Here is a 27,721-nt window from a genome sequence, read left to right as displayed (position 1 = left end):
TGCCAGGAGAACGTTTTTTTTCTTTAAGGGTCAGGAAATCTACCCTAGGTAGTCAAATTGTTTTTTCCCCTGTAACTGAAATTGCTTGTTGGTTTAAAATTTCCCTATTGACATTAATGAACAATTTTCTCTGCAGTATAAGAGTGGATTTGGCAGTGCAAAGATCACAGCAATCTCTTCTTCATTAAATTGGGCAAAGAGAACTCACTGGTTCTCAAACTGTTAAATGGATATTAGGGTTTTTAATGAATGGAACATTTATTTTTGTGCCAGCTCAACTAACAACATTGACATGATTAGCATACATTTTGGCAACTATTCTAGCACAAGGTGTCTGTAAAAAGGGGCTTTTATCTTTGAGCTTAATTTACTTTAGCTTTCCTTGTTATTAATGTTTTAATGTGAATGAGATGTTTTTGTAAAGGAAATCCTGCCACAAGAAGTTATTCAGAAATACATCTTTTTATTAATGTTACAGGTATTTCTCATGCTGGTGATAAAGTCCATTCCCCAAAACACATGAACCTTCTTCAAATTGGAAAACAAATTGAAAATTGTGTTATTTATACTGATGGTAAAATTATTGTACTAATGGAAGATTCTTTAAAAATAAACAGCGTTACTTTTATCTCATGTAGTTTCTTTCTCTAAAAAGGAGAAATAAGAAATAAAATATGACTAGCAAGAGATCTTTCCTCCATTGCTACAAATAAGTTATAAATGAAAAGTTTTGGGGGTTAAATGATCTTAGTCTCTTAGCTCAGGTGCCTCTCATACAAAAGGAATTTCCAATAAAAATATATTTTTTGTAACAAATCTTGCTGTCTCCTATACTTATTATTTTATTTATTGAAATTATCAAATTGAAGAAAATAAATGAGTTAATTAATACAAATCTAAAAGAACTTGGCTGTTTGCATTTAATTTCTATTCGAGCAGAGTATTTTTGTTTTAAAAATTATCGCAAGCTATTGCAACACAGGTAACAGAGGATTTGCTATAAACATGTGCTAAAATTAAAATGTATAATGATATTAAATCTATAATAAATTAATATGCATGTGCACATACATGGGTGCAAATTTTCATATAAACTTACATCAAACATTTAGGCATACTCTGAAATCTATATATATGTCTATAACTACACACAAATTTAATAATTTACCCAATGTTTAATTGAGTAATGAATTAGTTTAATATAAACTTTAGTATAGCAGAATACTACAGTTTACCAATTTAACCCTAAAAACAAACAAATGACAGGCACTTCAGTGAAAGAACAAGCCCATGTTCAAATATAAAATGCTTAAAAATGAGAAAGAAATTATGAAAATATATACCTTTAATTTGCAGACATATAAACACTTTTGGTACAGTACAGATGCATGATGCCAAAAAGTAAAATCATCCAGTTTGAGCTAACACATTCCTTGTTTATACAGATTATTTTGCTATAGCTCTCATATAAAATAATATTTCCAGCTCACACAATGAAGTGAAAGTGATACATCACTGATGAAGTAGTTTCCTTCATTGCAAGAGATTCAGTAAAAGCTAAGTTATCAAAGAAATCTGCTGCCGAGCTTACAAATAAACTGTTGGACTTAATCCAAAACCAAAGAAAGGAAACCAGAAATGGGAGCCAACAAACCTGAACAACAATGAAAAGATAAGTACAGTATAACTTTCCTATGAAATGCCCAACGAAAACAACCAATAGTGTACACAAGCCTCTGGAATAATTCAGTTTTAATATGATTTCTATTTTCTTATGTGATGGGTAATTTTAAGCCTATAAAAATCTAACATGTAACCCAAGTATAAAGTACAACCGACAAGTTGTGAAAGCACTAAAATGTCATGAATGCCTGTGAAGCAACTAAGGACTGAAGCATTGCTTTGCTTCTGGCTGTTTTTCTTGGGCACAGTATCTAGTTGCATTTTCTGTAACAAAGAATGTATATATATACTCTTCCCCTTTAATAATAGCAAGAGCAGTGTAAAGCAAACAGAAAGCAGTTCGAGCACACAGAAAGTGGAATACGCTTAAGCAGGTCGAATTTGTAACACAAGATAATAGTTTTATCCTTACTAAAAAGGAATTGCACTTCTTTTTAATGCCTTCTCTTTCAAACTATATATGCACTTATGAGGTAATAAACATTCTGTTTACAAGTGCATTTCTTTTTTTCTTATCATATATTTAAATAGGGTGAAATTTAATTTAATTTCATATTTGTTCAATGTTAAAAACAATATATTTAAAATATACTCTTTCATTAATTTCATGTACAACTGTCAAGTACAGCCTCAGTTCCCGGCAAAGGAGCAGCTGATGCCCTCTTGTGGTGACAGGACTTTTTAGATTAAAAAAAATTGTACCATTTTCTTACCTTACTCCCAGGTTTTATCAATCATCTGCTTGGTGTATGAAAGCTGCAAACCATGTCCAAGCTTTTTTTTTTTTCAATAACAGTCTTATAGCTGTTAGTACTAATTTTCACTTAAAAATGCTGTACACATTTTATAACCTCTGAATTTAAAAACCTGTAAACAGCTATTTACAATATAGAACAAGTTATAAATTAGTCGTCCTTCATTGGAACTGCCATCAACACACTCTTTTTAGGTGATGAAGATCCAAAGTCAGGTAAAACATCTCTCTGTGTTATTCCACCATGAAATATCAAATATTAGAAATATCCATTGGCTTTCTCTCTTGCATATGGAAGTCAATTTTTCCTTTCAGTGGAATCTGTACTTCCAAATTTTCATCTTCCCTGGGGTGTTTTTTCCCTTTCCTTAAACAGATGTATATACCCATTCCTGTGACCAGTGTGATGGAACCCAAGCTTATTACAGACAGAGCTACTAAGGTGGGCATACAGGACAGAGATTCTACCTTTCTATGAGTTGGTTCTATTGAGATCTGTGGTTCTTTCTCCTCTATGCTAATCTCTGGTTCCTTTCTTAAAAGACTCTCAATGTAACTCTCATTACTGACAGTGTCATTGACAAATAGGTTCACCATGACCGTGGAGTGGAGAGGCTCGGGATAACCATGGTCACTGACTTTCACCAGTAAGCGATGGAGCCCATAATCTGTTTGCATTAATGCCTCTTCCAAAGTAATGTTGCCAGTTTTAGGGTCAATCCTAAAGGATTCAGGCCTGGGACCTCTTCTCCCTATGATGCTATAAGCTATGACAGCATTCATGCCTGTGTCTTTGTCGACAGCATAGACTTCTGTAACTGGGGAGCCAGGGAGAGTAGAAGGCAGTACTAACAGATAAGACATGTTAGACTGAGGAAATAAAACAAGAGGAGGGTTGTCATTGATATCTAGAAGGAGAATTGTGATTTTTGCAGTAGAGGAGAGGGCGGGCTCACCCCCATCAACAGCTTCAACCCACAAAGTATAGGAGCTTTGCTGCTCTCTGTCCAAAGAGACTTTAGCCCTCAGCATGCCCTTTCCTGTATCTATGACAAAAATATCACTCTGGTTCACCACCGAGAGGGCGACCCAGCCATTTCGCCCAGCATCAGCATCTGTTACACTAATTACTCCTATCTCACCATAGCCTGGAAAGTTTTCAGGAACAAAAAAGCTGAAGTCCTTGTTGATAAACCTAGGACTGTTGTCATTTTTATCCAACACTGTGAGGGCCACAGTGGCTACTGATTCCCTGGGTGGCTTCCCACAGTCAACAGCTCGGACAGTGTATCTGTACTTTTCTTTCTCTTCTCGGTCCAGCTGAGTAGAAACTGTCAGAATTCCTGTGACACTGTCTAAGGAAAAATATGACGGAGCATCAGGTCCCAGAAAATATGAAACTTGGCCTCTCTCTCCACTGTCGGCATCTGTAGCATGTAGCTTAGTCAAAAAGGCATTGGGTGTGTTGTTTTCTTCGATGGTTAGTTCTATTAAGGGTTGAAGGAAAATTGGAGCATTATCATTATCATCTAAAAGTTGTACTTTAATAACTCTTTTGACATGAAATCCCTCAGAGTTCCAAGCCACCACAGCTATTTCATAGAATTGCTGTAGCTCATAGTCCATAGGTTTTGTGGTCTCTAGTAAATATTCATTATTGTATGGTTTATAGGGTGATAACCTAAATGGCCCTTCACCATCCAGGTAGCAGTTAACCTTGTATTTACCTTCTGGATCTCTTATGGTAAAAAACGCAATGGGAGTGTTAATGGGTTCCAGTTCTTTCAGATAAACAACACCATCTATCTCGTTTGCTATGTAACGAGGGACAATTTCAGGGGGTCTGAAAACAACTTTGATAATGGACACAAGAGCGGTGATTACAGCAGGGATGCAGCCTGGTCCATTAGCAAGGATGGTGAGCTTGTGGGATTGCAGAACATTTCCTCCAATCTTACTGAAAAGTTTAATAATGCCGGTGTTTTCATCCAGGTGAAATAAATCCTTAGATGCTTGTGGAACTTTCTGACTGTAAGAATAGGTAATTTGAGCATTGGTCCCCAAGTCTCTATCCACAGCCTGGACAGCTGCAATTGGGGTACCCACTGTAGCATTTCCATACACAGTGACATTGATTTGTGAGTCTGTGAACAGAGGGCAATTGTCATTAATGTCACTTATGCCAATGGTGAGGGTGGCACTGCCCAGCAGTGGTGGAGACCCACCATCCTCAGCTATGATGATGCTCACATACTGGTCCTGGGTTTCCCTGTCCAAAGCACCCATGACAATTAGGTAGGGGGTGCGCTCTCCATTCTCATTCTCCTCCACGTCAAGGGTGAACATACCATGGTAGTCCAGTAAGCGATAGGTCTGCACCCCATTAATGCCTACATCTGGGTCCACAGCAGGATGCTCTATGGCCAATCGGGTGTTTACAGGTGCATTTTCCGGGACCCACACCGAGATCTGGGAAACAGGGAACTGCGGAGCGTTGTCATTGATGTCTCTGATGGCGATCTTCACCTTCACGAACCTGAAGTATTCCTGAGGCAGGACAAGCACATCCAGCAGCAAAAGGCAAGAGTCAGAAGAAGGAGAGGAGGAGATGGAAACGCTGCCGCCCCACGAGGACCCTCCGCCCCCTTCAAGACACAAGGCCTCCCTGTCGATCTCCTGAGCTGAAGTGTGCAGCTCCCCAGAGCGGTTGTCTAGGGTCACGTACTGGCCACTCAGTCCCCGGGAGGCCAGGCTGAAGGAGAGAGGGGGGTTCCACTCAGCACCGGTGTGCTCTGGCAGCTGCGACTGCGCGTCCCGCCTCCCTGCAGCCCCGGGCAGCAGCCGCAGGTCCTCGGCCAGGCTGCCGATGAGCACCCCGGCGGGCAGTCCCTCGTTTAGGCTGTACAGAAGCTCGGTGGCCCGGCTGTAACTCGCGAGGCAGCTGAAGGGTCCCACGAAGAGGACAAACAGAAACAGATGCTGGAGTGGGGGGAGGGAAGAAAGCTCATTACACAACCAGGGAAATAGGGGTCCGATAGAGAAACCAGTGCCCTTGTGATCCTTGCTGTCCCCCATCCCCACTCCTAGAAGCAAAATCTCTAGTTAGAACGGGGCGAAGAAGATCCCCGTTGCAAAGGAGAGATCTGTGGGGCAATATCGGATCCAAAACTTAATTTTGCTGTTCACTTTCTTATTCTCCCCTCCCCCGCCTTCCCCTTTAGTCTTCCCATCGCCACCGCCATCCAGCTAACATTCAGGACCCCAGACCATAAAACATCCCTGGAAACACACGCAGGAGGGGAGAGGATTCCAACTCAGAGACTGCGCAACGCGACAGGGAAACCTCCAGGGTAGGTGACGGGGAGGGAGGGGGCTGGTAGTAGAGAACACTGAAAGGTGGGCGATTTATTTCTCCTTGAAGTGATTCTGCCATTAGAGTGCCGGAACACGCAGTGCTTGACATCCCTTACTAGGAGAACCGTAAAACAACCACAATCGCAATAATAATAACACGGAAAAAATACTAACACTCCCTCCTCCACCTCCAACACTTTAGGTCTCAGGTCAGAAAGAGTGATTTTTATTTTAGGACACATTTGAAATCAGACCGAAGGGATCTGGATTTCCACTCCTTACGAAGCCGTCGCTAAACCCCCTCCGTTAGGGGGAAGCATTGTAAACGCGGAAAATTGTTACGCAAAAAACAATTTGTCAGTTTCAGTCACAACCAGACGCCGGCAGCAGGAAACGATCCCGGAACCCCTTATCTAAAGCGGATTGAGCGAACCCCTGTCCCCCTCCACCTCATCTGGATACATTTCTTGCTTCAGAAACTTCCTCTCCTGACCCAAGGACTTGCCTGTTCCTTGTTAAAAGGAAGACACAATATCTCAAACTCCCTTTCCCTCCCCGCGCCATCCCTCTTCTGAAGTTTAGATGAAGGTGGAAGGTTTGAAAAACCATATGAGTGGAAATTGCATTACGATACTGCAACTTGTCGGGGTCGCGGGGCTACTGGACCCTAACCCTTACCGGCAGGTTCCTGTGGCTGGTGCTGCTCCTGGGACGAGGTAGACGCCCCATATCCAGGCGCGGGTGCCAGGTCGCCGGGCACCAGCTCACTGCCAGGGCCCGCGAGCTGCGCGCATTCCCTCGGCCGCGCATTCCCTGGGAGGCTGCAGTCAGAGCGCTCTGAAAGGGAGGGCGGCAGAAGACACTCCCTCTCGGTTCATGCAAATCGCTGGGGGAACTTCAGCCAATAGTCACCGGCTCTTCAATTAAGGACTGGAACTCAAAGAGGGGCAGAAAGGCGAGGGGGCAGAAGGGCACATTCTTGGTTTCCTGCCCCAGACGCAGGTACCTCCTGACTCTGCCAGAGGAGCTGGAATGGGGGACTTGGTCCTGATGACTGCGAAGAGGCACCTCCGGGTAGGGCACAGTAGCGCTTGCCTACCAGCCTCCTTCCTTGTGGCACCAGTCAGATGCCAAGTCCACAGGTTGCTAGCAAGAGAGGGAGAATTAAAATAAATAAATAAGCTTGTATTTCTGGACGAAACGAAGAGAGGAAGTCAGCGCCACAGAGCAATCACAGGCGCTGTCCCAAAACGCCTGCTTTGCTACCAGTTCCTCCTGGAGCCTCGGATCCAGCAGTGTTGGCAGAGAAAGAAAATGCACTTTTCTCAGCTTTGGGAAGGAATCTCAACTTCTGTGTAACATAGGGTAAACTGGAAAAGTAAATACACGAATTCAGTGAAGGTTTGCACATAACCCCAATTTTGAATCTTTGCTGTGGGCGGTGATAGACCTTCTGCTTGTTTCCTAGTTGGAGACACAGTTGTCTCTGGGTGCCTGTCTTGTGGTCTTCTTTTAGAGGCAGTAGTGGCTTCTGGACACAGGGAAGAGCCAAGAGGAAAGTAGAAATAATTGTCCTGTAACACAAGTAGTTCTGCCTGCAAGTAATCTTTAACATATTTATCCAAGAGGTAAATTGGTGTGGGAAGGGGGAGGAATTCACTGAAGCCTAGGTTAAAAAAAAATATTTTTCAAATTGATCCTTCCTTCCTTCCTTCCTTCCTTCCTTCCTTCCTTCCTTCCTTCCTTCCTTCCTTCCTTCCTTCCTTCCCTCCCTCCCTCCTTCCTTCCTTCCTTCCTTCGGCTCTTGATCGCTCTCTTTCTCCTGGATTGCCTACTGGGAGATTGGTCCTTGATAAAGGAATTGTGGAAGAGTGTGGTGTCAAATGCTTGCATATCCTCTATGGCTTTGACACTGAATAGGCTACGCCAGGTGGAGTCACCTAACTCCTGGCTTCTCTTTTCTCATTTATGAAGTCAGGGCCAGTGGAATACTCAGTGCATTAAGCCTGTAAAACACTTTTTGATGTGCAGGGTGCCCTATAAGTAATGGAAAAGCCCATTTAGCCTTTCCATAAGAAGACATTTCTCTTCATCTCTAGGCTCCCAGGTATCCTCTGCACTGCCTTAAACCTAAAACACCACATACTGAATGACCAATGACTGAGCCTAGAATGGAAAAAAGGCCTTTGATTCTGAATTCCATATGTTTTCTGTAGGAACTACTTCAATTTTCCTCTTCCATGAAATACTAACTAGAATATAAATTGCTTAGCTGAGCTGTTTTGCTTCTGATCCTTCCTATTTTCTCATTTTGACTAATCCTAAAGACAGAATCCTAAATATGGATAACACACTACCTCAAAACACCTGGCAGGTAACAGCTTGTTATTGTGCAAATGGGGTTGTATGTGGACTTCACAAGTCTCTCTATAAGACAAATTTGTCATATAATATAAATCTGCCTGGTAAAATCAGTTCCTTCAAACTCTACAGTGAAATTGGAGTGCTGATGAAGTGGCAAACCTTGGCTTCCAACCACCGCCCTCCCCCCACCCCACCACACACACACACACACACACTCAGAGGAATGTGCACATCTGAGTTTAAGGCTGGTGAACAAACTGCAGTCAGGGAAGCATGATCTGCCTCCTTTAGCTTTTTAGCTGCTGCTTCTGCCCTAAAGCTGAACTTTTACCATAACTGGTAAATATTTACTTTGAGGTCTGTAGTTGAAATTTACTTGACTCCCCAAATCAGTACCAAGTTGCTTCTGAAATGTGTTTAACTTCTTTTCTTTACACAATACCCACAGCTTCCCAAAGTTGGAGGCACATGACCACAGTTAGGCAATCTGTCAGTGGTCAGAGGACTTGCAATCTGAAACAATTCTCCATCGAGACAGAGCGACAGGGTGGGCTGTTCATCCACTCACAGCTCATGCCCTCTCCAACAAGTTAAGATCATCCACATTTTTGGTGGAAATGTAGGAAGTTATTTTCTTTATTTTTCCTTCATAGTACGGGAGCTATTGTTTATGATGGTAGTCCAAGTGAAGTGATATTGTCTGTTTGTAATTATTTCCCCAAGTCTTTAATTTTCCCTGGACCATTACTTTCCCTTTTCCCTACTTCGCAATGGATGATTATAGTATAGATGCACTTCCTTTTTAAAGTATTTCCCCATCCCAAGCCAGCAGAATCTTGGTCTTCTGACTCTATCACCCAGCTGAGGGTTCCTATCATACCTCCCTTTGTAAAGTTGAAATTAAATTTACCCATTTGCCCATAAGTTTTCTAGAATGTTTCTAAAAAGCATAAACATGAATTACAGCAAAAATTCTTCATGTAAGTTGAAACACGAGAATCGAACACATCTTGGAAATCATGTTTGGAATGACAGTAACAACCACATTTTCTCTTTAAGTGACTATGGTGATTGCAAAGTCCCTGCATGGAAGTTTGTCATCAAGACTGGGAGATCTTGGTATAATATTGAGCAATATCTTACATATCACATTTCAAACCATTCACTGAACTACTTGGTGTTATCTTTCCTCTCTGAAAATCCGAAGGTTTTACACAGGTTTACACCGGATTGGGCTTAAAACAAATAAAAAGGACTAAATAGACTTCTTTCTTCTCATGTATCCCTTCTCTGGGAATTGTGAAAACATTCCTAAACTCCTATTCCTTATGATGCCTGCCTGTGACCTACCTTCTGGTGTCACACATTTCGAATGATGACTCAGAGAGCTTCTGTGCTATTAATCCCTTGAAAATAATGCTTATGAATTTCTTAGACTTCTCAATTGCTCTGGGCCTGCTTCCCAGGTGTTTTGTAAAAATCGATCTAGAGGAATGGTTAGATTATATGCCTTCCAAGCCTATTTTTTTCTGTAGACAAGGAAAACAACAGGATACAATAGATGATGCACTGAGCTGAACCAGAGAAGTGGATTGCATTCCCTGGGTTGTTGCTAAGTTCTTGTGTGACTAAACAAGTCATCACCGTTCCTTGTTTCAATTTCCTAGAAAAACACCCCTACACACTTCATGCACGTATATGCATGAAATGGCTTACTTCATAACCGGCATTAACAGATACTGCATGCTGATACACAGGTTGACTTGGTTACTACTTATTGCATTCTGTCACTAAAAGTTACTATTTTTCAGGTACTACAAGCCTTCTCTTTGTAATTTGATTATCTCCACTATAAAAATGTGAGCATTATTGTAAGTATCTATCAAGAGACCATCTTTAAACTTTCTGTTTTAAATCTTTTAAAAAAATTGAAGCACTGTGTTTTACAGGTAGTTTTATTTGTATTTTTTCAATTAATTCTACTTCTACTATTTAGATTAGTTTAATAATATTGTGGTATACACAGAATTTCATGTAATCAATATATACACAGATATATAAACCTACCCTGAACCATAACCATGTACATGTTCTATAATTCATAATTGCAAATAAATGTAAATGTAGAATATTACCTTAAGACCCTTTCATTTTTTTGTCTTGTTAATAGAATATTTAATATTAGAAGTCCCCTTTAAAAGTATAAAATATACCACCTATAAATGGAATATATAATATATATACAATGAAATATTATATCTGTATTCTTTTTTTGATTCAATTACCAAGGTTTAGGGATGATTACATTTGAAAAACCAATATAATATTCAAGAAATAATAAATTGATTATTTAGTGTCAATTATGTTTTAAACATGTTACTAGGAGCTTGACATATGTAATTTAGTTAATCCTCATCCCAGTTTTATAATATAGTTATTATTACGCCAGCTTTATAGCCATACATAACATGCTTGTCCAGAGCCTGATCTGTGACCTTCAAAATATGTGATCTTTCTACTCTCATATGCCCTTCTCATCTGAATGGGAAAATACAGGGTCTGCATACATTTAAATGTATTTCTATTCAGCAAATATTTATCACTTTTTTAAAATAAAAAAAATCAAAGGGAAAGATGTGTTTTATGACACCTTTTTGAAAGAAAGGATTCTTTGGTCCTTTACTACTTCCTAAATAGATACATACACAAGAATACCACTTGTCTAAGCTGTTTGGCTAACGTAGATCCTCTCCTAATGTATACACATAAAATATATAATGTGTGTATAGCTGTGTGTATACTTGAAGGTACCAAAAAGCCTTGGGTAATTTTAGGGATCACCTAGTTAGCCCTCATCTTACATCTTAGTTGATGGTAACAGAGATGACTTATAGCAGATTCAAATTAGGAAAACACTTCTATTTCTTATAATAGTATTAGATTTTAGCCTCATGATTGCCCTGATATTAGAGGATAACTTATAAAAACAGTATATTTTTAAAATCATCTATGGTTAAGATAAAAAGTGTTGTCTTAGAGTTACTTTGATGTTTATTTATTTTATTCGTTGTTTAAATTTACAAATATTTGTTCCGGATCTGAGTTCAAGTCCTGGACATTCTCATCAATCTTCTGTCTCGTCGATCTGTCTCAGATCTGGAACAAGTAAACTTGATAGGCATTTATAGAGCTCTCCAATTTAAATACATAAGGTGTACATTCTTGTCAGTGCCACATCACACCTACTCATAGGTTTAAATGAAATCTTGATCGGTCGTTATTAAGCACAATTATTGGCATAAAAGAGATTTTCAATACCCATTTTTAGAATAAAGCAGCATTCCCGTTCTCTCTCCCTCTTTTTCTTTCTGTCTTCCTCTTCTTCACTCCTTTTTTCTTTCTTTCCTTCTCTCCTTTCTAAAAAAAATTAAATAAATAAATAAATAAATTTGCAAATATTTTTAAGTAACCACTGATGTAATTACTTTTTAAGTATATCAGACTAACTTAAAAAAATCCTACTTCATTTCCCTACAAGATTCTAACATTAATAGTGAGACTAATAGGAAATCAGCGATGAGGCCTTTGCTGAAAAACTTGAACAATTAATTTAGTAAATAAATATACGTTTACATACTTGCACTAAGAGGGTGCAAATGAGCTAATTTACTATAAAACTTGTATTCTAAGCATTTACTACTCTACTGTGCAACTGCTAAATGGGACCTTTGTGAGCATTATTCTGTCTTAATGATTGCTTCCTTTATGTTTTGGAAAACTTTATATAAATGGGTTTTACATTTCTCCTCTTTCCCTATATATTCCAATAGGAAAGAATATGATAGGGTGGAAGGGTCCTTTCATTTCAGAACTCAATTAGCATCACTTTAACAGGGATAAAAATAACTGTGTGAAGTCATTAGAAAACCCCAGGCCTAATTTTAGCTAACATTTTCAACTTTTCCTCCTTATCCTGAAAGTAAATTATAAAAGTCATTTTCAACTCATTTTAATTTCACATTCTTCCTTCTCACTTCTGGTAGAGGTGATAATGAGCAGTGAAATCATCAAAAGAAAGGTGGTGGGGTTGAGGGGGAAAAGAAATGAAGGGCACAGAAAATCCACAAAGTGGATCAGGAGTTGCTGAATAAAGAACAGTGAACTAAATGCAGTTTATTGATGATGCATATGCCTTACTTCCTGGAGTCAGTCCCTGGGAGATTTGAAAGAAGGAAAAAATACAGGCTGTGCTGAGAATAAAGCAATCATAAACCCTATGAATTAGCATAGAAATTAGGTCAGGGCCAAAACAAATCTATTGAAGGAGAGGAAGAATTTTAAATTTTGTTTTAGGAGATTGATTGTGTATTTCTTCAGATACCTATTTCTCATTCTCACAAAGTTAAATGTTACATATGGGAAAGTTTAATGAAAATTTATGCTCAAGTAATGTTTTTATACAGATCAACAGATCTTTTTACTGGCTTGATAAAAATTTCTTTCTATCTGCCTCTGTGAGTCTAAAGTGCGATTGTTAAAAACTGCATGACTGTTCTAATCTCAGTGTGTGTGGTATATATAAAAGCACTGAATGAGTATCATAGGGTCAGTGAAAGACTTTGTCAATGATGTACGTAGTCAATATTATCATGGCGAAAATATGAACAGCTACGATCACTAGCTGCTTCTTTCTTGATATCTTTTTAGAAGGAGAGTAGAGGTTGCTGACCTCAATTTCATTTACTGCTAACAGCCAGCAATATTCGGCACCTAACTCTCACCAAGTGCATGGGGGGCATTGCATGGAATATTCACAAAGTCTCTGCAAGTTAATGATGACCCCATTTTACAGATGAGGAATAGAAGGGTTTTAGAGGTGAAGTAGGTTGTTGTGGCCACACAGCTTTGAAAGTGGCTAAGTTAGGAGGAACAAGGAAAATTTGAGTTAGTTTATTATCATGTTGATGAGTCTTTTAAAATCAAATATAGGGGATATTCTAATATTCACTGAAGCAAGCACATATGTTGAATAATGAATATGGAATATGTACACATTATAAATAATGCATATAATCTGATAGTAACAGAACCATTTCAAAAATACCAAACATCTGGAAAAATTAAACAATTAAAAATTTAAATAAAAATGTACATAAGCTATATTTCTGAAACAATGAGTATTCTTTTTTTTCCAAATTATTTAAATTATCAAGAAAAGAATGTGGGTTTTATAACAGAATTTTTATTAACGGTTTAGAATTAAATGGCAATAAAACATTTACTTGGAGAAAAGAATGTGCTTCTTGATAATGAAATTGTAAACATCCTAAAGGCCCACCATTTATTAATTGTAGATAATATTAAAATTTCGTCAAGTTGATATCAACTTTGTTTGGAATCCAATAATAACAGATTTTTTGTGGATTGCTTCTCTTTATGAATAGATAAATTCTGCATTAACTAGATTTAAACAAAATATGAATAGTAATTGGTTTTTAATAAAATTTTATTAATAGCTTTATTTTAAATATTCATATGTTCTTTTAGAACTCAAAATGCCAAACAAATGTAAATAAGAATTTAGATTTTGTCCAATTTAACAGTCACATAGACAAAGCACAAAAAAGCTAGATGGAAAAAAGAGATTGGGAGCTTTCCATGGGAAAAAAATATTTTTTATGGGATTTTTCTTTAAATAAAAATAATTAAAACTTTTTAAAATGTGCCATAAGCATGGCATATATTCTCTCAAACTCCTGACCTCAAATAATTCTCCTAACTGTGCCTCCCAAAGTTCTGGGATTACAGGCATGAGCCACTGTGCCTGGCCAGCATGGCACATGTTCTCTATAGGAACAACTATTCTTATTCTAAATGTGGATACACATGGTGTGCTTTCTTAAAAAAATAAATAAATAAAGCACAGTTACTGCCACTTTGTATTTCAGTACCTCTCCAAAAAAATCCAAATCTGTTAGAGTCCTGCCAGAGCTTGTTAACTATTCAGTAATGATCAGAAAAGGCATTTTACACGCAATGTACACCAGTCATAAAGCTGAGAGACCTCAGGTATCCTTGATAGCTGTGAGTGTGACTATTGAAGCATGTCTGTGGGATTTCTGGATCCAGGTTGATTCAAGATGCCATCTCCACACAGCCATATATTATTTAAGGAAAGCTCAAATAGGCTAGCCTGGATCCTTTAAATCTGCATCATTGCTAAAGGCTCTCTGAGGTGTTACACAGCCTACAATAGACCTCCTTAATTTCATAATCAAAGCAGCAGTGAGCTTTTCAGCAAAAACAGACAGGTTTTCACTTATCACTTAAAACCATTTATCAAAAAATACTAGAAATCTTGACTCAACTTTATATTTTCCCTCCAACAGATTTTGGCAAGTGAATGCCATATTTCTCAGAAGTTATCAGACACTAAAGAAGGGTCATATCAACAGAGAAGGTGTCACACTCTTCTTGTTACTGCTTTTCTTACAAGCCCTTTGCACATTCATAGTCCACTTACCCTGACTTTGGTGATGCTACACTTAATTGTGTTTTGTACCTTATATCTTTGTCCTATTTTTGTCCTTGCTAGGGTTCCTTGCTCCTTTTATCACCTTTTAACTATAGGTTTAAGTGTCTGCAAATGTTGTTTCTTTTTCTTTCTATAATCTCTCACTGGGGAGTCCTTTCATTGTAACTCTAGTCATCCGCTTCTATATTTAGGCCTTCCAATTCCACTTCCAATGCCCTCGAATTTTATGCATCCCCAAATTTTCCTGTAATTAGGAAACATTTTCTAGAGTTGAAAAGTTTTTTTCTCCCTAGGTGAAATCTGATCCCTAAAGATTTTTATTTCCTCTTGCACAAAATGACCTGTTCCCCATCGACAATCTACGTAAGATAATGCTTCTAGCATAAAACAGAAACATCCATACTAACAAACATATTCGCTACTTAAAGGAAGTGCAAAAGTATATTTATTTCTACATCCAAACTATTATGAAATCAACTACCACTGCCAACTGTTGGTGGAAGGCAGAACTGAGGTACATGGCTTTGTTCTCACCATATTAATACATAGAGGACTGACTGTTCTTGGAACATAGCAGATGTAGAAGTTGGGAAAAAAGCACATAGTTAAACAGAGCACCGTTGCCTGAGAAAAGTCAACTGCCTGACTCACAAGAGGCCTCAGAGAGTGGCATTAGAGTGATGAAATACAATAACAGCTGCTAGTTTTTGAGTATTCACTGGACTAACATATTTATGTGTATGTGTATGTGTACGTATATGTAGTATATGTATGTAAATATGTGTGTGTGTGTCTATGTGTGTTGTATATAGATTTCTACAGATAGGTATCATTATTTGCAATTTAAAACTGGGAAAATTATAGCTTAAAGCATTATGTACCTTATCCAAGACCACACAGCCATCATTTAAATCCTATCAAGCATTACCTTAATTCAAGCACTATTACCCTGAGTCTCTTAGGCTATACAGTCTATAGGCTGAAAAATTGAATTTGGGGAAGGAGAGAGGATAGAGAGAATATTTTAGAATCTCAGGCATTAAGTCATACTGCCCTAATCTGACAATAAACCCCAAATTTCCCCTGAGAGTTTGTTTACAGCCTGTTTTCCCATGGAATTGATTGGGCTCCCTTTTATTCTTAAAGTTTAGACAATAAAATATGTGGTCAACTTAAATTATTCATATTAACAAGATTGGTACAGAAAATCAATGTGCATGAAAATATAATGAAAATATGTTACAAAGACTTTCATATTAATGTACCATGGTCACTGCACTTTTTTCTGAAGACAGATCACAGTGAGAAGCCAAAGAACCTGGTGAATCAGACTGTAGAATGAATGAAATGTTTATTCACAGCGGGCTGAAGCCTCGAAAGACTCAGCCGATGGAAATGGGATACTTACAGTCATTTGGCTTTGATTCCCTCTGTGCTTCACGGTGCTTCCATGCATATTTCCTCTGGGATGTTCTTCTTTCAGTTTCGAAAGCTGGTAAGTCTCTGCTGATGAACACATGATTTTAAAAACACAAAACCTTTCTCAGGGCTTGGGAAGCCTGAGGTCTGAAAATCACTCTCTTCTTTGAAGAGCTCTTTCATGCTTCTGTTCTTATTGTTTGTTGAATCAGAGGAAAAGACATTTTCCCTTATTTTCAAGGTATGAGAAGGCATTTCACTGTAGTCTATGGTTATGGACCAAGGGGACAGCATGAGCCCAGGCTTTGTGATCACATGGACCTTGCTTCAAGTCCCCATTCTGAAAGTTACTTACTAGTGGTGTTACCTTGAACACTACTTAGAATTTTGAAGAATCAATTTATATCCCAATTACCCTGATTTGATTATTGCACATTGTATGCCTGTATCAAAACATCACATGTACTCCATAAATATATGCAACTATTATGCACTCATAATAATTATATGTAATAAAATTTTAAAAATAAAAGTAATTAAATGTTTATAACACCATTTGCTAGACAGTATCATAACATTATATGTGTTAAGTTATTTAATTTTCATAGTAATCATTGAGCTAGGTACTGTTATTATCATTATTTTAATAAGACTCATAAAGCAGCTATGTAACTTGCCCAGCTTTCACAGCCAATAGTGGAGGAGCTGAGACAGGAAACAAGGCCAGTTGCCTCCAGAACTCTCAGTCAACCATTTCTCTGCACTTTCTCCTGTAAAACAGGATTAGGAGTACTTACCTACCTCAATGAGTAGTGGTACGTATTTTAATAAGTAAATGTATTTAAAGTGTTTATCACAATTCTTGGTACAGTTCAGTAAATGCTAGCTGTAATAATCTTAATTATATTCTCCTTTTCCCTTCTTTCTTCCAAGTATTCATTTTCATTCAAATTAAACCATGATTCTTTTTATTTCCTATACACTATATAATTATTGCTATTTCTGTACCTATGACAGTGAATTTTTCTTCAATTAAAAATTCTTGTATTGTGTGGGCTTCTTTTCTAAAATGCGATGTTCTTCCCAGTCCAGTGTATGTTATTTTATTCACTGCACTTTTTGGTGACTTCATCCACATTGACTTTGATTTCTCTCAGTTTTTACTGAACTAAGATTTTTTAAACCATCTCATTTGTGTTTTATATAAGTTATGATCATTTTGCATGTCTTTACAAATTGTTCTGTATCATTTTTGGACAGAGTGGAATTTCATCATATCACTTTGTAGTATGGACATGAGCATTTTAGTTGTTTCAATATTTTATATAAATATATTTTCAGTGATGCTTATTTTGTTCACATCTTTGAAAATATTTATGATAATTTAGCATGAATCACTAAATATTGAATATATGTTTTAACTGGAATGTAAAATTTTAAGACTTTCTGGTATGTTTAGAAAGATATCTCCAGATATTTTAGTTATTTATAATAGCATTGGAAGTATGTGAGGGTACTCATTTCTTCAATAAATATCATTATTGGATAAAAGATAGTTTATTTATTTCCAATATGATATGTCCAAATAGCATTTATTTGATGGGAATATTAATAATTTTGACAATGAAAAATGTCTCCCACGTGTCTTTGGAAGGGGATATTAATAGTTTTTCTTATTGTTTTATGAACAATACTATAAATACACATACGATATGGGTGTCATTTTTTAATACAAATGTTTGCTAAGTTTCTTGAGTATTTACTGTATCTTAACTTGGATTTCCCCAATTAAATAACAAGCTCTTAATGGATAATGGTAAACACAGACCAGGCAGATAGTCAATGTTCAATTAATAATTTTTAAATGGCTGAAAGCAATAATCTCTTAAATTTTAGTTAATTAAGTACTATTAAAATATCCTTGAGTCTCTCTAGCAGTATAGATGATAAATTTCCAGATACAGGAGACTCTGCCTGTTAAAATAATATCTGCCACAACACTATTTATCTCTTTTTAATGCTTGTAATAATGAATATAAACATAAATGTTATTTGACTATGATATGTTATATTGTTCTCTAATGTGAGCATAATCAATTTAATTAATATTCTTTTACCAGAGGTAAAATATGTGATTAATTTTATTAAAAAAAACATAAAAATGTTTTTGTCCAAATTAAATACATTAGAAATATTGTATTCTCATTTTTATTTCTGCTGAATGGACCTTCTACCATCCAGAGACTGTTGGCACCAGAGATCTGCTAGTCCACTTTTTCTTCTTTCTTTGGTCAAATTGTTCCCTAAAGTATTGCAAAATGAAAATAATGTAAAAATTATTTGCTCCTTCAGAGATAATGTTTTCTTTTTTTCTGCTTTGAAAAACTGTTCTTTTCATATTTGTCTCTAGCTTACAATGAGTTAGCAGTAAATGGGCAACTGAATGGAAATGAAGACCTTAGAGTTGCTTTCCCCATGGAGTCAGTGCTTTTGGGTAACCAGTGACTCTCTATTCTTTCTGTGGCTTACAGTATATTTTCATTATCTGCAAAGTACAGAAAATAATACCTTTCTCTGATGTCATGCAGATTAAGTAAAAAGTGTGTCTGTCAAAAGCTTTAGCAAAAAAGAAAGTTCTTATTTCACTCCCAGGGTTGGAGATGAATTCAAGTGGTCTTCCATGCAGAGCTTGATAAGATCAAGCTGTAATCAGCATTCTAGAAGAATTTCACGGTAACCTTTTATTCTTCAACACCTACCAGTCTTCACTATTGTCTCTCTCTACCTTTTCTCATTTCTTCCTGTTACCTAGTTGATATTTTCTTATGTATAATAGAAAAAACAGTTTCTAAAGATCAAAGATATTATCAATAAATCAGCAACTGGGCTATTGCTGTCAATATGAAATATTTTATATGAAAAAATATTATATATCTGATTTGAGCCATTTTGTATTAAGGTAAAATTCGAGACTTTTTAAAACTTGAGTTGGTAGGCATTGCAGAAAGTGTAAACTAGGTGTATATTGTTTGAACTTTATGACACGTGAAATGTTCTCAAACTTAAAATCAATTAAATAAATGATATACAAACTGCTTTTATTAATAAGAATTACAAAGCTGTATTAATCCCTTAGTTCAATAAAATTTTGCTGGCAACCAACCACATAACTAGGTACTATTATCATCCCAGTTATAGATGGGAAAATCGAGGCACAGTGTCTTAATTTATTTTTATTGCTATAAAGGAATACCTGAGACTGGGTACTTTATAAAGAGAAGAGGTTTATTTGGCTATGTTTCTGCAGGTTGTACAAGAAGCATGGCACAAGCATCTGCTTCTGGTGAAGGCTTCAGGCTGCTTCCACCTATGGTGGAAGGTGAAGGGGATCAGTGTGTGCAGCGATCACATGGTAAGAGAAGAAGCAAGAGAGAGAGAACAAAGAGGTGTCAAGCTCTTTTTAACAATCAGCTCTTGTGAGCAAGAGCAAGAACTCACTCACTTCCCTGAGAAGCCATTCATGAGGGATCTTCTGCTAGGACCCAAACTTCTCCCTTCAGGTTCCACCTCCAACATGGGGATCAAATTTCAACAGGCAATGTGGGTGACAAATACCCAAACTACATAGTACACAGTGCGTGTACTACGCAAAGTTATAAATTAGTTTCAAACTTTCGGCAGCTTAACACAATCAAGGTTTATTTCTTACTCATATTGCATGTCTATTGCTATCTCCATATATTTTCACTCAAGGATCAGGCTGATCTCTTTCGCCATGTAATCTCTGTACATACCAGCTCTTCACCTTCCACCAGGAGTGGAAGTAAACTGAAACCCTTACCAGAATTGGATGCTGCTGCCATTCTTCTTGTACAGCCTGCACAACAATAAGCCATGTAAACCTCATTTATTCAGAAATTAAGAAAGACCATTGCATGTGACTCATGTCCAGTTCTTAGCTCTTAGTGTCACTGTGGGAGGAAGGAGTAAACATGGAGCGCTCATAGCAGCAATGAAATGGCTTAACTAAACTGGACACACTTTGCTTCCACTCAGCTCACTGGTCAGAACTCATCATATCCCTTTCATTCCTACAGTCTGTAAGAGATTAAAACATGTAGACCTCTTTTATACACAGGAAGAAAAAGGGAATCAGATTTGAACACAGAATAATTTTAGAAGAAAGTTTAAGTAGCTCATCCAAAACCCAACAGCTGGTAAGTGGTGAAACTGAGATTTATCCAGATAAACTGACTGCAGAGCCAGCATTGCAAACACCTTTTTATTATTCATATTTATTTATAAGACATCTGATGTCATTTTATGGCCTTTATTTCTTGTTTCAAATTATGAGCTTAATATTTGATTTTAGAATAATTTATTCGAAATATCTATTGAACTAAAAACCAATAAATGAATGGCTTCTTAAGAAACAGCTTTATCCTTATCTAATACACATCCATAAGTGAGTGCAGCTATTGAGCATGTTCTCAGTAAACAGATATTTGTGTACAAATATATATACACATATTATAAATTGCATACATATGTATTATATATGATATATATTACACATATATAATATGATATACGTATTTTCACAAACATATAGACATGATATTTACAATAAACCACGCTGAAACTCAGTGCTGTTTTTTCAAGAATCGTCTTAATTGCTCATTCTCTTCAGATTTTTAAATGTCATACTACATCTGTTACCTTATAAGGCTACTAGCCAAAAAAGGAGAAAGCATTTTGGATATTTTACCCATGTTCTGAGATGATAGAAATTCTATGTCCTCAGTCTGCAAGCAAATTTAATATTTCAGTAACTCTAAACATAGAAGAACTCTTTGTATAGTGTCTTAAATAAATAGCAGATGGATTTCAGGTTGTCTGTAATAAAATGTACATATACTCTGAAAAAAACTATAAATGTAGAATTTTGAGCTTTCTATTCATACCTTACTCTAGTGAGGAGGAAAAAAACTAAAGCTTACATTAGATTTCAGAATAGCTTGTTGTTATTGTCTGCTCAATAGCAAATAATATGAGGATCATAAAATATTGAAGAAGATGCTGAATTTCTTCTGGGAATGGATAGAAGTGCTCTCTGGTGTGTTAAATCATTTCAAAGGGTTCTTGATGAAAAGAAAACCATTTTATTGCCAAAGAAATTTTAGGTATACATGGGTTTACAAACTTCTATGGACCTGCTAGAAATTGTAGACGCAGCAATGAAGTAAAGAAACCAAGATAATGAAAGTCTTGTGTTTTGTGCTTACATAGTGATGTCTTTCTTTTGATTTGGATTAAATTTCAACTCATTTCATCAATTATTTTATTACACCATCAGCAAAATGTTAAAACTATTACATATTTACCTTTAATTTTTTACTGAATTACCATTCTGATAAAATTTCAATTTAAGATCCTATGAAGTTTTTATAATTAAATATGAAGATGTTTATTACACATGCTTTAAACTTTACTGAATAAGCAACAATAGGATTGAAGCTATGCCAAAATAAGCTAACAAAGGTATTTATTAATTTAACATTACAACAAATTTAGTTGTGACTTTAAAAAGCTTAATACGCGGCCGGGACCAGTGGCTCAAGCCTGTAATCCCAGCACTTTGGGAGGCCGAGGCGGGTGGATCACGAGGTCAAGAGATCGAGACCATCCTGGTCAACATGGTGAAACCCCGTCTCTACTAAAAATACAAATAATTAGCTGGGTACGGTGGCGCGTGCCTGTAATCCCAGCTACTCAGGAGGCTGAGGCAGGAGAATTGCCTGAACCCGGGAGGCGGAGATTGCGGTGAGCCGAGATCGCGCCATTCCACTCCTGCCTGGGTAAGAAGAGCAAAACTCTGTCTCAAAAAAAAAAAAAAAAAGCTTAATACGCTTCTCACTGTGTTATGCCACAGGTTATAATATCATTTAGTCATCTCAGAGAAGAAATACTTTTTTCTTGTGGAATCTATGAGATTATGACATTTGGACAATTACACATAATAGCTTATGTTGCAAAAATATATTGTAATTACAATGATGTACTTTTTTTCTAACAGCATTTTTTAGGAGCCTTAGAGTTCTGCAATCTTGATATTGTTTCAGTACTTCTACTACTGTATTTCTTCAGAGAAATAACTAGTAAAATATTGTTTACATAGCAACGCACTATAGTAGACTTTCTTTTTCTTTTCTTTTCTTTTCTTTTTTTTTTTTGGAGACAAAGTTTCGCTCTTGTTACCCAGGCTGGAGTGCAATGGCGCGATTGCAACCTCCGCCTCCTGGGTTCAGGCAATTCTTCTGCCTCAGCCTCCTGAGTAGCTGGGATTACAGGCACGTGCCACCATGCCCAGCTAATTTTTTGTATTTTTAGTAGAGACGGGGTTTCACCATGTTGACTAGGATGGTTCCGATCTCTTGACCTCGTGATTCACCTGCCTCGGCCTCCCAAAGTACTGGGTTACAGGTGTAAGCCAACGCGCCCGGCCTATAGTAGACTTTCTACTTATACGTCAACCATTAATAAAACACAATAGCTAAAAATAGATTTAAATATTAAATTATATTGAAATATACCTCAACCTGCTCACAGATTTCTAATTTTTTTCTTTGTGTCTGTAATAAGCTACTCTCATGTTCTAGAATAATATTGGATTCTGAACTAACAGGAACAAGATAACAGCAGAGAAGAAAACCAAGTTGTGAGGAGTGTGTTTCCTCTTGATATGTTTGGATGATAACTGGTAAAGTGTTGGAAAATTTTTGGATGACTATGGTTCCTATTGTGTCTATTTTTTGACAATTGGGAGAATATTTTTTAATGGGGGAAGGTGAAAAGTAATATATTTCTTGTTGGATTTCATATGTCTTATTTGAGAAATAATTGTGAAACTCTGAAGAGAGGTTATAATTACAGACGTGATAATTCTAAACGTACAGAAGTGGCAGGTGAAACCATGGACTTACTGTAATCATCTAAGGATAATGGCTAGAGGGATGAAAGAAAAAGTCATGGGTGAAAGTTGTTAGAGAAGAAAACTTCCAGTCCTTTGCCTAGGTGATCTTAGATGTTTATGCCTTAATTATGGATATACATAATTACTTATAATACATATACACAGAAATATATACAAATATAACATAAATATATGTATAAATGTCAGAGCTTTTTCCTCCCTCCCTCTCTCCCCTTTTTCTCTTTCTCCTTCATTCCCTGACCCCCTCTCCTTTCTCATTCTCTTTTCTTCTTTCTCTCTCACTTCTTTCCTACCATCCTTCCTTCATTTTTTCCTTCTTCCTGTTTTTTCTTCCAAACCAGCAAGGCAAGCTATTTCCTTTACATGCTCTTGCTATTCCTATTACTCACTGCCTAAGTGAGAAGTTCATTTAGACTCAAATAAGAGAAAAATGTTCATATAGGAAATAATGAAAATATGCAATGTAAGCAATATTAAATGAAGTTCGTTTAATAAATGCAAAGCATTAAACACTGTAACATTATTTGCTTTAATGTTTTGATAATTTACAAACCTAAGATAGGAAAATGAGTATGTAATCATCCTAATATTTCACCTTTAAAAATCAAATATTTACCCGTTAAAACCCAACATTAAACTCAGAATTATTTTTCTTAAAAATCGACTAAACATATTACCAATCTACGTGTATAATAATTTTCAAGAAAATTTGGATAAAGTTTAAACTTATTTAGGTTTCAGTTTCAGGAGACTATCATTCAGTTCAGTTTTTGATGATCAGCGACTGATTAATGAGTCAAACATTTCCTTTGTCTGCTATGTGTGCCACAAGCAAGGTTGCAAGATTTAAACAAAAACAACAAAAAACACAACAAAAATGGGCCAGGCATGGTGGTTCACGCTTGTAACCTCAGCACTTTAGCAGGCTGAGGTAGGGAATTAGAGACCAGCCTGACCAATATGGAGAAACCTCATCTCTACTAAAAACACAAAATTAGCTGGGCATGGTGGTGCATGCCTATAATCCCAGCTGCTTGGGAGGCTGAGGCAGAAGAATCTCTCTTGAACCTGGTGGGCAGAGGTTGCTGTGAACTGAGATCCTGTCATTGCACTCACGCCTGGGCAACAAGAGCAAAACTCTGTCTCAAAAACAAAACAAACACAACCCACAAAAATGATGTCAAAATAGCCAGGAATCAAACAAAATCTGATGGAGACCACTAACTTCTATAATCTTTACTAAGTCAATGAGTAATTAAATGAAGTCAGAGTCTTCGACAGTGTCTTCATACAGAAGGCATAAAATTTCACCTATGTCTCCAAATTTAGAGTAAATATAAATTATTTTCTTCCAAACTGAAATAAGTAAATAAAGTACTTTTATTCTGTATATTCAAATGAGGTAGCTGAAGTATTTTATGGGTGAAACACTTTAGGCAATTTCTCATATAGATATTAAATATCAACTTAATAATTTTTACTTTAAAATTTGTCCATCTTTTTTAAAGAACAGAATAAGTACTCTACAATAAATATATTGAAATATGTATTTCTTCTCAAGTCATTCAGATAATTGGAGATCAACATCTGAGATGATTTTACAGATCATTCCAGATCTAATTCTATAATTACTGCCTGTTGTATAAGCACATGTACTTAGACCTCTATACTCACAGTCTGTACACACCTTTACACATATACACAGTAATCTACACACACACTCACATACAAACACATAGAACAAATGCATCCACATGCACATATACCCAAACATCTAGTTTACATTGTGAAAGGAAAATGAACATAAGGACCTCAAACTCACTAAGGCAAAGGGAGAAGTCAACCTGGGAATTACATCATGCAAACCTGTCTCCCTCACAATTCATCCACTAGGAAATTCCCTTGGGCCCCAATGTATTTACCCTAACCCAGTCTGTGAATTTCACCCTGACAATGTAAATTGAGAGCTTTTCTTCACAGTTATGGGATAAAGGACAGAACTTAAGTCATCCCTCTGCTCACCCAAGACAAATGCATATCTGGTTGCTTATTCTGCCTTATGTTTATTTTATCTATTGTAAAAATGCAGATTCACTGAACTATGAATGCATAAATGACAATTCCTCTATTCCATTCTCACGTGGGACAACTGATCAAAGACTCAAAATAATGCAACCAATGCTTTGTCTCTTATCTACCCACACCTTTGTAAAATGTCTTCCTCTTTCCCCAATATCTGCCATTTCCCCTTTAAATATTGAAGCCCTCCAAATCGTCTTTGAAGAAAGGCACAGACCTATCTCCTGAGTACAGGTCCTCATCCTCGGCAAAATAAACTTCTAAGTAGATTGAGATCTGTTTCAGATACTTTTTGGTTTATGAGGTAATCATTTGTGGAAAAATAAGAAGAATACAAATGTTCTACAAAATTGCTTTAGTGCTTTTCCAGAAGAAATTGTAAGCCAAATGTTTTCAGACATATGCTGATTTGGGAACTAGTTTTAAAGATGTATTATTTTTAAAGAAAAAAAGTGGAAATCACAATGCATTTTAGGTCTTCCATCCTATTAGCTCTTTTTTCAATTATTTCTTAGGAGGAAAGTCTTAACACATAGTGATTTCTGTATTGTGCCGAGGAAAAGTTCAGTCTGTGGTGTGCTAATATGATACAGCTGAAATCTTTTTTTTTTTTTTACAATGAACTTTAAAGATCAGATTTATTTGGAGTAAACAAAAGAATCCACAACCCAAAGGATGGGATTTTACATCTCAAGACATCTCCCAGGTAATAAGTCTACAGATTACAAATCATTTTCATAGAAGATACTTTTGTACAAATTTTACATGTATTCAGGAGAGGGACATTACCAATCCCCATTTATATTTTACTGGAGCAAAGTAGGTCTTTAATACCGTAAGTCTTTCGTATCATTTATCACTTTAACACAGAAACAGTGTTCCTCTCTTGGCCAGCTTAGATTGCCTATGCTTGAAACTATTGGGGATTCATGAATATTTAAAAGTTGTGAAAATAAGCTCTTGTTGACTCTATGCTATGGTTCAAGAGCTGAGGTTGAGGTTGCCTTTTTTTTTCCTTACAGAAGTTAGATTCTCTCAAGGAAGATTCTATCACTCGCAGTGGAGCACAATACCTGAGAGAAAAGGGTTAGGCCTTGCCAGGTGCTTCTCAGAACACTGGAGCAGGATTCTATGATATGGATTTGTTTCCTCCAGTTGACTACAGAGGGCCAATGAGCTGCAGGCTGCAACTTCACGATGTTGGCAGCTGAAGAAGAGGTATGTATATTCAGAGAGTTTTCTGTTTCTTCATTGCCAAGCTTCCTGCTGATTTTCTTGCAATTGAGGATGTAGCAATTTAACAGTTTACTATTGATCCTGCTGAAGCTGACAGTTTTGCATAAATACTTTGCATAGGCACTAGTTCATTTCGTGTGTTTGTCTATGTGATTTTGTATTATTTCCTGATTCCTTTTTCTGGAAAGAAAAAATAAATAGTATTAAATGAAGCTGGGTTCCATTATACCTTTCAATTTGTAATTTTTTTTTCTTTTTGTGAAGCAGACAGCCAACATATTGATTCAATATATATAGAATGGGCCTCATAGTCCTCTAAAAATGAAGATATAATATCTTACAAAGATACATTTTAGTTTGAATTGTTTGTTTAACTTAAATATGGCTTAGGTAAAATTATGTATTAGATGGATTCAGAATAGCAATGGTTATTCAATCAATTCACACTTGTTCAAGGATCACAAGCTTTCCACATTGTCCTAAATACACTAAGCACAATAAAATCAAGGTATTTAAACTTTATTAATTTGCATCCTTTCATCTTGGATAAATGTAAAGACTCAACTATGCTATGTTTAGTATAAAACCAATTAAAATGTTAAATTTTTTTCCTTGTAACTTATAGAGATTTAGTCTTTGGCCAATTTCAATTTAATATTTAAGAAGTAAGAATTACTTCAACTTCTAGTTATAGTCATTATTCATCATGGGTCAATGGTAATTTAATACTTATAATCTTAAAATATAAGACTATCATGAATTAATATGTTTTGTCCATAACAAAGCCTTCAGTCAAGCTGACTTAAACATTTATAACACTTACCTCATGTAATAGAAAGCCTAGAGATAAGATGGATTTCAGACACAGCATGATTGGGACCTCCGGTTCAATTTCTCCTTGATTTTCTTATCTGTACCCTCCTCCTTACATCAGCATTTTTAACTCCATCCTGATCGTCCTCCTGATTATGCCAAAGCAAAAGGCCTACACTAGACAAAGTTAAGCAGGCAACAAAGCCTTTATTTAAAGCTATTGCAGAAGGAAAGAGAGACCAGATCTGAGTTCTAACTTAACTGTGGTAAAACACAAGGCAGGAGGATTTTTAAGAACTAGGATGAGTGGGTCATCTAGTTTTGCTAACTGATCTTGCCCAAAGTAAAACAAAGTTTCTTGTATTTTAATGATAGAAGGTAGTTTTGCAACTCAGAGCAAGGGGACGACAGGAGTTAGCCTCCTCCTCTCCCATGGATTTTGGGAGAGAGGGACATTATCTCCCTCGATGACTATATTTCCAGGAGATGG

At 36.6% G+C, this 27,721-nt stretch overlaps 1 protein-coding gene across 1 annotated transcript; it reads right to left on the bottom strand.

Moving 5' to 3' along the window:
* Positions 1 to 443: 443 nt before the first annotated feature.
* PCDH20 (protocadherin 20) lies at positions 444 to 6,606 on the bottom strand. The gene is made up of 2 exons (XM_035296661.3): positions 6,470 to 6,606; positions 444 to 5,416 (listed from the first exon to the last, which is right to left on the bottom strand). Exons 1-2 carry the CDS (start codon positions 6,599 to 6,601, stop codon positions 2,690 to 2,692), a joined length of 2,859 nt encoding a protein of 952 aa, XP_035152552.1. The 5' UTR covers positions 6,602 to 6,606; the 3' UTR covers positions 444 to 2,689.
* Positions 6,607 to 27,721: the final 21,115 nt, after the last annotated feature.

The sequence above is a fragment of the Callithrix jacchus genome, chromosome 1, assembly GCF_049354715.1.
Source record: "Callithrix jacchus isolate 240 chromosome 1, calJac240_pri, whole genome shotgun sequence".
Taxonomy (NCBI): Eukaryota; Metazoa; Chordata; class Mammalia; order Primates; family Cebidae; genus Callithrix; species Callithrix jacchus.
The sequence above is the reverse complement of the archived record's forward strand: the minus strand, read 5'-3'. Positions and strand labels throughout refer to the sequence as shown.

Excerpts from the sequence above, each read along its gene's own strand:
- PCDH20 (XM_035296661.3), bottom strand. The coding sequence starts at position 6,601 with ATGCGCGGCCGAGGGAATGCGCGCAGCTCGCGGGCCCTGGCAGTGAGC. Across the intron at positions 5,417-6,469 it reads CCAGCCACAGGAACCTGCCG|CATCTGTTTCTGTTTGTCCT; the intron begins GTAAGGGTTAGG and ends CCCCCACTCCAG.